Genomic DNA, 15,991 nt, shown 5'->3' on the forward strand with positions numbered 1-15,991 from the left:
TCCCGAACGGAGCGTCGAGGACGACGGCGATGACTTCCCGGTGTCACAGAGGGCTTTTGTCTGGAGTCATTTCACACGGTGACTTACGGCTGCAATAATCTCCAGGAGTGTGTCCTCCGGGGTGATTATGACGCTGACGGGAAGGCGGGAAACTCAGAAGGAGGTTGCCGGTGAACGGGAGGGGGGGGGGGGGGGGGGGGGGGGTTCTTATTGTTGTTTTGCAAATGATTTAAATAAAAAAAAAAAAAATCACAGGAAAACATAATGGATTCAGAAAATGATCCCATACATTCAGTGGAAAGAATGAGTCGGTTTTAAATACATACTTTTTTTTTTTTAAAAAAAAGCATTTTATTTGAATAAAATGCTTATTTACAAGGCTAGCGACAGTGTTTGGGAACCTTTAAGAAAAGATAGAAATATACAAACGCGCCCGGCGTAGGAGTGACTCACAAAGGCGGCCGTTAAAGTGTCCGTTTCAACCTGATGCTTTCACACATTCTTTCCAAGTCTCACCATGAGACGGCTGCAAAGTAAAATGGCTTTTGAGAAGTTTCGTTTTATTATTCGGGGGACCAAAAAAAAAAAAAACAAAAACAAAAAACAAACAAAAAAAAAAAACGTCATTGAGCAGTAATTGAAAATAAGCTACACTGTTTGTTTGGATTAAATAGCACTATTTTCATGAGACAAAAGCTTACTTTCTGGGAAAATAAACAATAAAAAGAAATGGAAAAAAGTGTGAGCATAAAATAATGCATACCAAGCTACTCAACAGATTTGTGTTGTTTTTTTTTTAAATTAAAAAAAAAAAAAAAGCATGTTTTACTTTTTCTGCGTAATTGATGATGCCTGTACACATGGTCTCTGTACAATATCCTTGTCATTCGGTTATAAAAATAAATATCAATTCAGAGAGAAATTGTATTTTCCTTTAAAATAAAAATAAAAAATAAAAAAAAAAAAAAAAAAAAAAAAAAAGGTCGGGTGGGCCGGCGCTCTCGTCCGGGTAACAGCGCCGGGCCTTCGTTTCAACTTGATGGGTCTGGTGGGACGTGGAGAGTAAAAGTAAAAGGCGCTCAGAGCCAGGGGTGCCAGGCCGGGTCCATGCGGCACAGGTTGTCCAGGCTGTTGGCGGCGGCCACCAGCGTGTTGACCTTGCTTTCCCCTCCCTCGAACTGGGCCAGGTTGTGGAGGCGGGTCATGATGGCCGTGACCGCCTTCTGGACCAACGACACCAGCTGCTGGGAGTCCATGTTTTCCGGCTGCCCGGCCGGCGACAGCGGCATGGACGTGTCCTCCTGCGTCTTCTTGTGCCAGGCGATGATCTCGTCCCGCAGCACCGCCTTCAGGATGCCGTCCACCTGTCGGGAGACGGGGACGGCGTCGGAGTGGCGGGTTTATTATTTATCTCGCCGTCTGCATCTCCCGTCAGCGGCCGCTCGCCACATTACAGCTTCTCGTGAGATTCCGAGCAAATTTGATAAGCGGCGGGGGTTTATCGCCAGCTCGTAATTACGCGTCCGAAAATACCGTTTCTATAACCGGGGTTTGGCGGTCGTCGGGAGACGCTTCGTCGCGCTCGCGGCTGAACCAGAAGCACGAAACATTAAAAAACCTCAGGTTTATACAACGTCCATGTGATGTCGGGCGCTCGCGTCAAACGAAGCCGTTAACTCCAATTTCGGGCCAATCCTCCGCCGGGGAATCTCCCTCGGCGCTGTTAGCAGCTCATTATGGTGACGAAGCACCGAAACGCGGAGGCGTCCAAACCGCACCGAGGGCCACGCCAGCGGTCCGGCCGCCGCCGGCGCACAATGTTCCCGATCTCCAGTGTTTACGTGGTTTTTTTTCGGGGCGGCGCTGAGCTGTTTTGACGCTGTGTTTTCGGGGACGATCACGAGAGCGGCTGCTGGAAACCGTGGTTTTCTTCCACCGAAACAAACGCCGGGCCTCCTGCTCCGTTACTGTGCCGTGCTATTTCTACTCATTTTTAGAATCGGGTTTTATTCGTGGAAAAACATGGTCATGTAACCGGCGATGACTAGGGGTGCGGAAAATGATCTATGATTGATCGGATGATTGGGAATCGATGCCGTTACGTCACATAATTGATTTTTAAATTTGATGGTCGTCTTTCCGCGTGGACGATTTACGTTTTAAAATTCAAACGGTGAAGGACACTAGCGCGAGCACAGTGAGGGATGAAACAGAAAAAAAAAACATGCGACATGTCGAAGGAATGAAGCAGCGGCGGCTGAACGCAATAAAAAAAAATCCACAGTTGGATTTCTGGAAGCACTTTGATTTTTATGAAATTCCAGGGAAGACTCAACTGCACACGACCCGTGCTGTTTGTAGAACTTGTCTTGCGAAATTAAAATACTTCGGTATAACAACTAATAAGACGAACCACATTAGCCGATGGCGCGCCGAGCTAATGTTAGCCTCGGCTAACAGCTAAAAGAAAACCCAACAGAAGACCGGCCAGTCCATGACAAAGTTGCCGTTAAAAAAAAAAAGAGAGCCCGGAGGACATCGGGGCATCGAGATGCATCGAAAAGACGCGCGGCGATGGCGGCGTGCCCTGCGGCGGGCGGAGAGGCGGCTACCTTGAAGTTGGGCTGAGCGAAGCATCGCGCCACGGCGATCATGGAGGCGGTGAGCGGGCCGGAGACGCCGATGGTGGTCAGGAACTCCGAGATGTTGGGGGTCAGGCGGAACGGGACGGGCCGGTTGGCGTCCAGGTCGCCCGTGGCGTCGTTGATGTCGAAGCGGAAGTAGGAGACGTTGAGCTTCCCCGTGTCCTGCGGACGGCAGTGCGAACGTTTGAGATCGGGCTCGGCGCCAAGCTACAGACAAAGGGCATTTCGAGCGAGGCGCCGAGAGCGGAGCGTCTAAAATTAAAAGACAAATGAGCCGTTTTTAAACATTTCTCTCCTCCGAAAAAGAGGAAGTGACTGCGCCGCGGAGGCGGACAAAATGTCTGCTGTTATTGATTGGCGAGCCCCGGACACACCGACATGTCAAACTATCAGCGACGGAGCATCTATAATCCTCCGCTCGCTCCCGCTCCCCCCGCCGCTGCACATCCCCCCGCTGACTTAAATATATACAGCCGCGTTTTCATCTTTGAGCCGGCATTTATGTGCGCGCGGCCTGCTACACGAGCAGCCATTCTGGGAAAGATAAGCTCCCTTATATGAAAAGGTGAGTGGCTCTGACAGCTTTATAGCAGAGCATTTCATTCCAGTTTATGCTCCTTCTCCTCTTGCCTCCCCTCCCCCTCTTTCCCCCTGTGGTTTTTTTTTTTCCTCGGGCGGCGGGCCGGGACACCGGCGATCCTCGGGAGACTCGGACAGGCATGGGACGGCGGGTTGCGGGGGCGGCGCCCCGCATGCTGAGCCCGGCGAGGGCAAACTCGATAAAGCGGCGCGCCGCTCCTGGTCTGTGCCGGACGTTCGGCGTAAATGTAAGAGATACGAGAGGAGACACGGAAATCATTACAGGCGGAAATTAAACAGATCCTCCGGGGACGCCGTAGTTATGGAGACGGGCGTTGAAAGAATCAAGTCAATAACTAGATTAAGGCCTGACGTATTATGGGATGAAGCACAGGCGGCAGGGAGGGCCAGCCTCCAGGAGCACAAGGTCTCTATTTGCGCAGGGTGGGGCTGCGATGTCCTGTCCTTGCACTCCCTCTGTTTGTGTGTGTGTGTGTGTGTGTTTGCGCGCACACATTCTCTGCTCCGTAATCCTCCTGTGTCTAATGGGATCCACGGAATGGAACAGGCAGAGCGGGGGCTTAATGCTGGCGCTTAGCTGCCCGGAGGAACGCCTGTCAGCAAAGGCCGATTAGGATCAGAGGGGAGGGCTGACCGGCCGACACAATCATCTTTAATAATGACTTTGAGGAAGCCGTCCGCGGACCCGGGGCTCCAGACGGGACGCGTGCCGACTGCGAGGCAGGTGTGCGCGCGCGCGCGCGCGCGGACGCGGCCTCTTCAAATTGAAACATCTCTCGGCGGTCGGCGAGCGGAGGGAGCGGATATGATGCGGCGTCGAAACGCTCCCCGCGTCGGCAGCGTCGGGGATGACTGATAGGCCCGGCGTGAATGTCAAAGGGAGAAATGGTAATTCATACGGGCCGATACGGAGCCGGGGGGTTTCTTAATGCATCTATAAGCGTGCGCGCGGGTTTGGAAGGAGACGCCCACCTGCGCGATCTGCAGCATCTCCGGGTTGAGCCGGTTCAGGTGCAGCATGAACTCGGCCAGGCCGATGAGCGCCAGCTGGATGGTGAACATCTTGCGGAAGGTCCAGTAGTCGGTGGCGTTGGGGAAGGTGTGGAGGGCCCACTCCTTCAGCATGCTGCGGGGCACCATGTTGCCCTGCACCTCCTTCAGGATGTCCCGCAGAACCTGACGGAGGGGAGACGGGTCTTAAAGGAGGACAGCGAGCGGGCGATAGCGGCTAAATCCCGCTGCTAAATCAAAGCATTTAAATAAACCAAGATTTGCATTATATCTAAAACTGATGGCTTCAGAGACCAGTTGGACAAATTGATTTGTTTTAACCTTCTCCAGGCAGATGTTGCAGATTTGCGACAGCCAAATATCAGATTTTTCCTGCAACTACACATTAATTTGAGCCTGAGAGGGTTAAATTTACTAAAAAATTAGTAATGTGCCGTTCAGTTTCTCTCCTTAAAAAGTTGTGGTGTCAAAAGGGAAATGTCTCGGGCGAAAAACTCTTTCCTCTGAATAAAAATCGTCAAATCGTCGCTCGGAACGAGCCAGGACACGACAGATGAACGCCAAGACGACCCGAAAATATTCTAGAAACGATCTTATAATGAAGGGGAAAATTATCAAGTAGCGGCGAGATGGTTACAAGGATGGATCACGCAGGGAGGATTTTCAACAGAGATATTCAGAGTCATAATTTCTGATAAATTCCGATCAAATCCCATATTGTTGGTATGAAGGGTTGCGGATGTCGGGGCGTCTGGGTACCTGGTGGCTGGCCTGCGTGCCTCTGGCCTGCACGGTGGCCAGGCGGTCGTAGTATCTGGAGATGGGGTTGTCGTGCTCGATGCCCTTCTTGGCGCAGCGCTGCTTGTAGATCTCCACCAGCGACAGCGAGGAGGGGTTGTCCTCCACCAGACGCATTTGGGGCGACACCGCCACCACACGGGGCACTGGGGGGGGGCGAGGAGAAGGCGAAACACAATGTAAACATTCAACTCCGCTCAGGCCCGGTTTTACCGCGACGCAAACCTCCGACCAAAATACCCCGCGGCCGGGAGACGCTCGCTCTTAATTTATGCCATCCGTCATCGGCCGGCGGCTCGGACGCGGCGCGGGGGCCGCGGCCGGAGGCAAACCTAAACATTTACATACAGCGGCGACCCGAATAAAATCAATAGCGGCTGTTGCAGGCGGGAGGAAACGAGCAGGAAGGGACCGCTGAATTCCCCGGCCGCATTTCCCCTTAAACAAACCAATCAAAGGCACAAATGGAGAGCGGGCAAACATCTGGGCGGAGGCGAAACCACGGGGGGGGACGAAGAGGTGCTCGGGAGGGAAAGGAAATCGCGTGCGGCGCGCGACATTGAGACGGGCTGACGTGGAAAAATGAAGGAATCGCCGCCGAGTGTTTTCAGAGCACGGCGGCTTGGGAACTCCGAGGACACGGACGCCGGCCGAGAAAACAAATAAATGAATCTGATTTTCTTGACCGAAACGTCTGCGGCCGGCGCTCGGGTCGCCCTCATCCGTCTCTGCCGCCGACTCACCGGTGAAAAACAGGTGCCTCTTGGTGGTCTCCTTCCTCTTCTCCAGGCACGGGTTGAGGAGCCTCAGCAGCTGCAGGACTCGCTCCTCGCGGCGCGACTCGGTCAGGCAGGCGTCGTTCATCACCAGGTACGGGTAGATCTTGCCGTTGTGGCCGCGGATGTAGAGGCGCCGCGCCGCCGTGTTGTGCTTCTGGACGATTTCCACGCGGGGCATGAACCTGGAGACGAGCGCGGGGGGAACAAGCTCGGATCAAACACGCCGGACGGTGGAATTGTGGGCTTTTCTTAGAGCGTTGATGTGGAGTTTTAGATGTATAATCGTCTTCGAGGTCACAAAACGGGTGACCTCTGACCTCGGGAGAAAGGAGGCGTCGGTACCTGGCGATCTTGATGTAATAGTGCGTGGGTTTGGGCATGAGGAACTCCCCGGGGATCTCCACCTCGGCCGTCTGCGCTGAGAAGTTGCTGAGGAAGCGGCATTTCTCCTCGATGAGGAAGAACTTGGGCAGCTGCTTGGTTTTGGCCTCCAGGATCTTGATCCACTTCTTGAGCTTGGAGATCAGGTTGTGGAGCTTCATGGATCCGGGGACGCTGAAGTCGAAGTCTAGGTGACAACAAGATGAATTCAAACCCACTAAGTACAAATGTCAATAAAAAGATACATTTGCATAGTTTTAGATCCAGGGAGGTCATTTTTTTCCCACTCCAAGAATATTTTTGATTTTTTTCATAATAATAAGAACAATAATTTATCATTTATTATCCCTGTGGGGAACTTGGTTCTCTGCAACGGTGGCTGCCGTCCACCGCTGCCAGGGGAGCAGCTCGGGGTTCAGTGCCTTTCTCAACAACGCTTTCAAGGGAATACTAGTAAACAAATGACACGTTTAGTCGCAAAAAAATAACAAAAACATACCAATTTCACAGGCAGGATGTGGGTTATTACAGAAAATAATGCGGCCGATTCACATTGATCCGTTCCCGAACCAGAAGACCGAAGATTAGCGTCTGGATTTGCTCCGGTTGCCCAAAAGAAGCAGGTTGTTGGAGTGAGAGCAGCTTGGCCTCCCTTCTGGACTATCCTCAGTGTCCTTCAGCAAAGACCCCCCACCCCCAACTGTTACAGTGGGGCTGCTCTAAGCTGCCACAATACAAGGCTGTAACAAGGGTGGGCTGTTTCCCTTGTGTGCATGCGTGTGTGTGTGTGTGTGTGTGTGTGTGTGTGAGAGCTTTAACCTCCCCTGCAGTTATATGCTCTGGTGCTAAAAATACAAACATGTTTTTCATGTCCTTGCCAAACACAAAACATTTTAAGGGGTTAAAACCCAGGCAGGTTGTGCTCGCGCTCGTGCGCACGCACACACACATACACACACACACACACACACACACACAGACAGACACACGCGCGCACGCCCGCACAAGAGAGGTTACTCGGAGCGAGACTAAGAAAGTCGACTTGCAATGCTTCGAGCCACAAGATTAATTGAAGTGAGATCTGGGTATTTGCTTTACCTCTACTTAACCAGGAATATGGCCTTAAAAACACCTCCGTTCCAAACGGCGGCGGCGGCGCAGGGGAGGCCGACCGACACACACCTGCGGCGGGCCCATTACTATGAGTCGCACCGCTGGCCAAGAGGAAACACGCAACAGCGCGTTGCTCGAGGGAGTTTCCTGAGTAGGCGGCTCCCCGTGGATGCCGGGAATGTGATGAGGAGGAATCTTGGATGTATCAAATTCCTGTTTCAAAGCAGAGCTCAGTCTGCACATTCTTACTGCGGTGACAACACGGGAAGGGTAAGCCGGGCAGGTTAATTCATTTTGGGAAAAGCCCTAAGGACTTCTCCGCAACTTGAGCGCACACACACATAACACGCACACCTATGTCTCCCATTTCAGCAAACCCCCGTTGTGCCGCCTGTTATAATGAATCCACGAAACTGCAAGGCCTTGCCATTTTAGACCCGCTCCGTCTCTCCCGGATAGGCCTCCTAATGCCCAAAATAAGCCCTTTAAAATAGCCAATGTTCTTTTCATAGTGGCCATATTTTGCTCTCCGCCTGCCCCTGCGACTCGCCCGCCGAGTCAAATGGAAACAGTCCTGAGAAATAGCGAAACCCGACAACAATTCAATTACCTAAATGTGTGTAATGCTTAACAAATAGAAAGGGACACGCTCCACTCCTCCACAGCCATTTAGTAACATAATTCCATCTTTACAAAAAATAAACCTTTCACCTGTTTGGAGGACGGAGGAGGGGGTTGATGGTGTGTGTGTGTGTGTGTGTGTGTGTGTGTGTGGGGGGGGGGGGTTACCCAGGGAGACCGGAGGGGACTTTCACTGAATCCACCTTTGACCGCTGCTCCCTCAGCCGCCAGGATAAGCTGGAGGCTCAAAGGCAGATTGTTCTGTGGAAGCAGCCGGGCTGCTCTCTGACCCCACAGTGTAAGTGTATATGTGTATGTGTGTGTGTGTGTGTGTGTGCGCGGGCGCTCCGATGCTCTGCCCCGGCTGACCTGGCTGACCCCACCGCCCCGCCACCCCCCAAATTATGGAGCCAAGATCGGGATGCGGGCCACCTTTGTGCAAGAAATCCTTCCCCTGCGTACTGACCTGCTCCTGACACGCTGCAATTGTGATGTGTGTGTGTGTGTGTGTGCGTGTGTGGTTGTTTTGTTAGTTGGATGGAGTGTACTTCACTTCACTGTGTCTGATAAGATGCATTTCAGAGGTCATCCTGACAGTGCAGAGGAGGTTTCGGGCTTCGAGTGGTAAAGCTTCTCATTTCCAAGTTACTACAGAGGAATAAGAGTGTAATTGATCTTCGGGGGGGGGGGGGTTAAGTAATCGGAGCGGCCAGACACATCAGGTTACGCGGAGAGCTTGTAGAATTAAATGCAGTGCTTTGGAATAAAACAGGCAGAAAAACTTCTCTCTCTCTCTGAAAAGGCTTTCCTGACAAAAGTCTCCGGAACGCATCCGTGGCTAAAACAGTAACTCATGCAAATAGCGTTTGCCATAATTGGATTTGAATGCCTCCCTGCTGCCAAACGTTATATGTGCACGCATAAACCCATATTTTCCAGCCCACAAACCCTGTGAAAGCAAGTGAGCCCCTAACGCGGCGCAGGGAACGGGAGCCTGGCTGCTCAGCAGCTCTGTAAACCCTGTTTGTTCCGCTCCGGAGGGCTTGTGTGGTTTCGGTCTCCGTCGGCACCGCTCCCACGTTGCCGTGGGGACAGCTGGGTAGAGATGGTCGACAGGCATCCTGTGAGGCAGAAGCCCTGGTGACGCCTGGCTGCGTGAGCACAGCTGGCGGCGCGACATCTGCTCGAATCCATCATCACCGGCGCGCGGGCACGCGTATGCGCGCGCGCTCGCGCTTGTTTGTGTTTTTCATTCGGCACGTCTCGCGCGTCGTCGCCGCCGACCCCCGGCTTTATGTTGCGTCTCGGCCTCCCGTTCAGATTGCTTTCTATTTCGCCAGAATCCCGAATTCCATCTCATCTCCTCAGCAATTTTCTAGGCCCGTGGGCACCGGCCCGCCCTCGGTGCTGCTGCTTTCTCTTTGAGTAAGGTGATCATTTTCTCCCCAACAGCTTTTTCATTCACTCCCGTTGTCCTCCTCTATCCCGGGGCCACTCGGCACCAGCGGAGGGGAAAAGAACGGTAGGATTGAAGGGGGCGGGTCGGGCACTCGGCCGAGCATGTCTGTGCAGCGGGTCTGCGGCGGGGAAAGGGAGTCGGCGAGAAGTTAGTTCGCCGGCAGAGTGTCGAGCGGCAGACGCTCCTGGTTTTAACCGGGTCCTGTGAACTGCGCTTCAACTCCTTATGTAACGCAGGAGCGCAGACACGTGGCCTCCAAACAGGGGGAGGATTGTTTTTGGAAAAAACGTCTCGGAGGAGAAGCCCGAGCCGCACCTGTTCGGCTGGATTCCGCAGCCGGCGAGGATTGCGGGCTTCGCGGCTGCCGCGCGTCGGCACGCAGAATCACGGGAAAGGTTCGGCGGAAGCGGGTTTTGATTCGAAAATAACGACGGATCAGAGCGACATCTCTTTTCCGATCCCCGATCTTTGATGTCGCGTCGGCGTGCCGCTCCTGAAGAGAGCCGACCGGAGACGAGATGGAGGAAATAGGGCCGCGACGAGCGTTTGTGAGGATTCGGATCAAAATGCGCGTCGAGTCGAGGATATGAGCTCCGAACATCTATAATTCAAAACGTCGACGGGTCAGCGACGTTGAATTAGCATGACGCCATATTCCAATGCAAATATCGCATCTGCGAGACACGCCAGTTCTATTTTTGCGCTTGTTAGTATTTGCGATACTCAAATACTGAAGTTGATACACTTTAACTGCAATCAGTCTATCAGCCGGTTGCCAGTAAACACAACTTACAGGGAAAGATCATTCGATTGTGTCTTAATGCGGCACGATTTGTACCGACGCTTCCAAGTTGAGATGTTTCATTCCAAACTTTAATAATAAGTTTTCGATTTGAAAGTTACACATAAAGAGTGCCAATAGTCGCATTTCCCGTGCAAAGATCGGATGTAAAAACCGCTGAAAGATGAGGCTTTCTCTTGAGAATCCACTCATTAGGTTTCATTAATCCGCCGCGATGTTGTTTCTTCTCCGCCGCGGCAACAGTTTGGATTAGAAGCAAAGTCGGCCGGAGCACGATCATAATCAATGTGGGGGGAGGGAAGGGAAAGGGAGGGGACGCATGTGTTGTGATGCGGCCGCGTCATTTGTGATCGGCCACCGGCCTCGGCCCCCTCCCTGAAATAAGCTCATCTGACGGAGAGCCCGTAATTTCATTTCGGATTAAATGAGAGATTGCGAGACGAAACCGGCGCCGCAGCTGCGGCCGGGCAAACGGTGCGGCTTTTCCCGGAAGTGTGGCTGCGAGCATCACAAGTGTCCATGCAGCCCTGTGTAATCCTGTTATTATGCACGGGCTCTTACTGAGTCGGGGCTGATAAGGACTTTCAGTAGGACTCCTCGGTTACAACAGAAATAATGATCGGCGTCGTTTCGGTCATTAATGAATTGTTTATCTCCATTAGTCGATGACTGGAAACACCCCGGATTATCTTTCCTGAAGTTCTTCGCCGCCAAAGACACCATTTCTGCCGCTCACACGAAATAGAGCAGAATTTCCGAACGTCAATCCCTCGATCTAATAATGCAAAACATTTTGAAATAAGTATGTCAGCACTGAGCAACAAACATGGCCTTCCCTCGAGATTTTTCACAGGATCGCCGTGAATCTGTCGACATCTCACGTAGAAAGCCGCGGTCCAGGCCGCTAGCCGTATGTGTAGTGCAGGTCAAAGCCGTTATATCGTTTCACAATTGCAGACGTGGCGCGACGACGGCTCCCTGTCTGCCCCAAATTGGCAGCTGCGGGTCAATGATTGTTTATGCCGTAAACTCTGGAGTTGATTTACGCGCTGTCAGCGAAACGCTGGCGCGCACGAAAAACCCTTACAAACACGCAGACACAACAACATGAGTGTCTCCGTGCCGCTCCGGGTATTTTTTTTAAAGTCCACCGACCTGTCGTGAACTGCCCCTTCATCTTCTGGAAAACGGGGTCCTGGGCCGTGGCCTGGGCGCGGCGGGCCAGCGACTCGGAGGCGGCGCTGGAGAACATCGTGGAGACGTTGGAGACGTTCTCCAGGCCCACGCCGAAGGTGCTGACCAGCTTCTTGACAAAGTTGAGCGTGTGCGGCGTGATCTTGGCGTCGGACACCGCGCCGCTTTTCTCAAAAGCGACCGAGTAGCATTTCGCCAGGCCCTGCTGGAGCTGCCTTAAGACCTAGAGACACAAGGAAAGTTAATCAGCGCTATCACGTTCATCTCGCCGCAATAAAACATCCGAACCCGTTACTTCTTCCGACACTTGATGATTTTTAGGACTGCTGAGTTATTGTTTTGTTTTTTTGAGAAAATGTGCAGCGATGTCACAGGGAGCGGAGCAAGGGGGGTGGGGGGGGTGGAGGTTGATGACTGCGTGCCCCTGCTCCGGCGCCCCCGCTTGCCCAATGGAACAAGGCGGCGCCTGCAGCTGCCGCTGAGTGCCCCAAAGCATCAGATAATCACACAGATAGGCGCGCGCGCGCATCAACAAATTTCCGACTCTAAATCCCTCACCCTGTCCTACACGCTCGCTGCATCCATCCATCACCTGTCTCCCTCTCCGCCGCCGCCGCCGCCTCTTCCTCGCAGCCCTCCCCTCCCCTCCCCGTGCAGACCAGTTACCATGCACCCATGCTGTCTAGCATCTATAAGCAGCGGCGCTAAGTTTAGTCTGCTTGCTGACGGCGGGCCTGCATCCACACAATTGGCGTCTTCTTGGTTTTGAGGAGTGAATAATATACGTGTGTGTGTTTGCTGGCAAGTCTGTCTCCAATCCACTGAGGGCCGTATGAAAATGGAACGCAGCGGTCATCTACTGGCCCGGTCGGGATGACAATATTTAGAATAATAAGATGTGTTGGCGCACCAGAGGGCGAGCAGAGGCTTGACAGACTCACACACGCGCGGAACGTGGTCGCACGTTCGCAGAGGTGCACGATAATACACGCCGCCAGCTGTGTTATTTTCTCACTATCTGATCCGCGGCAAAAAAACACGCGCGGTGCGGCGCTTTCCGTCTCCTCACCTCTTCGTGCCAGTTCTCCCTGAACCACACCATCTGGTCCACGATGCCCTCCAGGGAGGAGAGCAGGGTGGGGTGCAGTTCCCGCTGCATGTGCATGATCCGGCTGCAGCGCCACATCGGAGCGGTGGCCCGGATGGGCCCCGGGTCGGGGGCCCCCGAGTGCGACTGGGCCCCCACGGAGGTGGGCTGCTGCTGCCCCGAAGCATCTGGGGGAGAGAAGGTGGACGGGAGGAGAATGAGCGGTGCAGAGGACGTGGCAAAAGATGGCGCTGCATGGAAATACAGGGTTGATGGTTATCAGGAGAGGAAATGAAGGTAAAAAAGGAACGGAACAACAAGCTATTCTAAGTTATCGAAGACCACATTTTCTATCATTTATTCGGGAGTGATTTATTTTTTGATATATCATTTGATAGAAAGCGTTTGGCTACTCCGGTATTGTATCTTTTCTTCAACTCTCGCTCATATTTTCTGTTCCGGCTACATTTTGCATTACTCTTGTCGGGGACTCCATATAAAGAAAAAATAAATAAAAGACGACGGTGTATTTCAAGGGGTTTATGACTACACAAAGTACTAATTAAAGAAATATGACTCCGCATGGGTGCAACAAAATGGAGCACTTATCGTTACGAGTGTGGTCCGGGGGACGGCGCGCCACGGGCGGCCCTGTTTACTCACCGCTTTTGTAGCGCTCACGCTGCTCGATCTTCAGCGTCAGGTAAAGGGTGCGAATGGGGAAGTAGACTGCCTGGGGGTACACTCGTCCCACCTAGCAGATAAAAGAGGGTCAAAGATTACATTTCAAAGACTTCCCGCCCCGGGACTGCAAAGGAGGGAGGAAGAGAGAGAGAGAGAGAGAGAGAGGGAAGTCAGACAGCAATGGAGAGGGAGGAGATAAAGCTCAGGAGAGAGAGAGAGAGAAAGAAAGCGGGAGAGAGACAGTGAGTGAGTGAATGTGTCAGACAGCGATCATACTGATAGAGCCGGGGACCTCTGCTGGAACAGCGGCGGTGTTTGAAGCTGTGTGTGAGGGGAGCTGGGGAGAGAAATCACGGCTGAAATACAAAACTCAATGTGACTGATGATGAAATTGCCCTCAGGACATTCAGGGAAAGTCGTGGACAACACTGGTGGGGGAAGGGGGGGTTAATTTGGAAAAGAAAGAAGTTATCGCCTCGAACTTCGTGAAGCTTGATCCTGTAGATAAGTAATGCAACGGTGACACTCCGGCTGTGTGATGACTATTTTTGGTTTCAGGTCACCGTCGGTGGGATTATCTAAACGTGCAGCCCGTAGCTTTCGACTCCAGGTGTGGATATTGTGCTTCTACGTCCTGATAATGGCGCACCAGTCAGCCATTTTTAGTAGATCACCAGATATACAGCCTTCGGCAAATACGTATCGGAAAACTTTACCAATCAATATATAAACTGTGCAAATTCAAAGCTCTTCCGTGAAATCGGCACTTTTTCCTTCTGGAGATTGGCATTGTCATTATCATTAGGCGTCAAATGAAACATGAATTTTTACTTTGACGTCCTCAGAAAACATTTACAATGAATTCTGTTTCTATGTTGTTTGACCGTTAGGATGAGGAAGGGCTGCTTTCACGCGCGAACCACGTGTGGTCCCCGCCGCGACCCCATCTGCTTTAATATACGAGCACGTTCAGAGCGGAGGGCCAATATCCAGCCGGAAAATACAAGCTACAAACAGCCCTTGATAATTAGAAGCACACCCGCCTTCCGGCGCTATACATCAGATCGCACAAGAAGAGATGTTAAGACGTCTCCGCGAACGAGCGGGTCAACGGGATTTCTCTTTTTTACAAGCCTGCGTCGACACAAATAAACGGCGTTTGTCGGAGAAAAGGTTGGCGCGACCCCACAAATCGAGTCGGAGTAGCGCGGGAGAAGCTTTGTGCAGACGCAAGGGGCAAAGCCGTTACTGCGGCTTCAATACCAATTCCACCCTTGTCATCAAATGACATTGTAATACATAGGAGGGCATCCACTGTGACAAATCGCACGCACAAAGTGTAAAGGAATCACCCTTTGAGTGAGAGACGTATACTCAACTCGACACTGATATATTTGTGTGTGACATTTGGCTATCACTGTGACTGCACAAAGCGACTGCCTGGAGGTGGAACGCGAGCTGTGACAAAGCTCCTGAAAATTCTACAGAGGCAGGGTTAGATATCTGCCTCCCCCCCCCCACCAAAACCGCCCCTCATACCTGGAACTGAGCTAAAAACAAGCTGATGCCGCTGCTTATCTGTTTTGAGCACTTGTAGGAAGTAATACTTTGGATATATGAATTTAATCTAAGTATAAAAGCGGTGTTTTCTCCCCACCACCCTTTAATTTTTTTAATGTGAGGACTAGTTTGACGGTTGCTTGATTCGGTAAAACTTGCTGCCGTGAGGTTTGATATAAGCGAGATCAGAGAGTCCTGTTTTAAACGCCCGGGATATCGGACTAAACCGCAAGGTTCTTTTGAGGTCTCCGAGCGCCATTTCATAGACTAAGATTATGAGGTTACCTGATACCTTCTAAACTCTCGCTGTGCCTGCGAGGCAGAAAGAGATACAGTCCCACCCCCTTGACAAAACGGGGCTCAGGGAGGATCGACAAAAGGTGGTGGAGGACGACGCCGGGGAGCAAACACATTTTTCTGACGAGAGCCACATTACTCTGACACCCCGTCCAGGTCATTAGAGGGGGGTCCATTAAATCTAGAAAAAATAACAAAATAATACACACACACATATGTACATGTATACATACACACAGGTACATATGTATGTATGTAATATTTTATTAGTTTATATCTATATATATATATATATATATATATATATATATATCATAATTTCCGGACTATAAGCCGCGACTTTTTTAACGTAAACAACGATGCGGCTAATATATGGACTTTTTTGGGTGGGGGACGCTAACGAGCTTCACGCCGCTAAAACATTTATCCTCGTCAGATCGGACCAATGAAATGACAGAGAAATTCTGCGTCTGTTCAACACCGAAGAAGACGACTTTGACGGTTTTAGTGCACAGGAGGAAGCTAAGCCGGCTAGCCGGTGCGGCTTATATTGAGGTGCGCTCAATAGTCCAGAAATTACTGTGTATATATATATATATATATATATATATATATATATATACACACACACACACACACACATATATAGTTATATATACACGTGTATATATATACTATATTGTATATGTGCTCAAATATGTACATATATGTATGGACATGTATATATATGTACACATATACATACATACACACACACACACATATATATGTATATATAAATATTACACACACGCACACAATAAATGTAAAAAATTCCACCTCTTCCAAAAGTGCAACTGTATCGAATCGACAGAAGTCACTGTTGCCCCTCATGAAATGACAGTAATATAAAAACAAAGAGGGACAGCAATATTGCTGCTGTTTGGCTGCACTGACCGGCAGCACCTCTTCTTTAGAGGT

At 51.2% G+C, this 15,991-nt stretch overlaps 1 protein-coding gene across 1 annotated transcript in view; it reads right to left on the reverse strand.

Annotated features, from left to right (window-relative positions):
* Positions 1–326: 326 nt before the first annotated feature.
* trrap (transformation/transcription domain-associated protein) overlaps positions 327–15,991 on the reverse strand; it is a 78,673-nt gene continuing 63,008 nt past the window's right edge. The window contains exons 55-63 of the mRNA XM_086140246.1: positions 13,154–13,244; positions 12,473–12,678; positions 11,365–11,626; positions 6,176–6,401; positions 5,798–6,015; positions 5,016–5,200; positions 4,218–4,421; positions 2,613–2,807; positions 327–1,364 (exon numbers count right to left, since the gene is read on the reverse strand). Of these exons, the coding sequence (XP_085996372.1) occupies positions 1,080–1,364; positions 2,613–2,807; positions 4,218–4,421; positions 5,016–5,200; positions 5,798–6,015; positions 6,176–6,401; positions 11,365–11,626; positions 12,473–12,678; positions 13,154–13,244 (1,872 nt within the window). The 3' untranslated portion in view covers positions 327–1,079. The remainder of the gene's footprint in view (positions 1,365–2,612; positions 2,808–4,217; positions 4,422–5,015; positions 5,201–5,797; positions 6,016–6,175; positions 6,402–11,364; positions 11,627–12,472; positions 12,679–13,153; positions 13,245–15,991) is intronic.

This window comes from Fistularia commersonii, chromosome 33 (genome assembly GCF_037954325.1).
Source record: "Fistularia commersonii isolate RoL2024-O1a breed Wild chromosome 33, RoL_Fcom_v1.0, whole genome shotgun sequence".
NCBI classification, from domain to species: domain Eukaryota; kingdom Metazoa; phylum Chordata; class Actinopteri; order Syngnathiformes; family Fistulariidae; genus Fistularia; species Fistularia commersonii.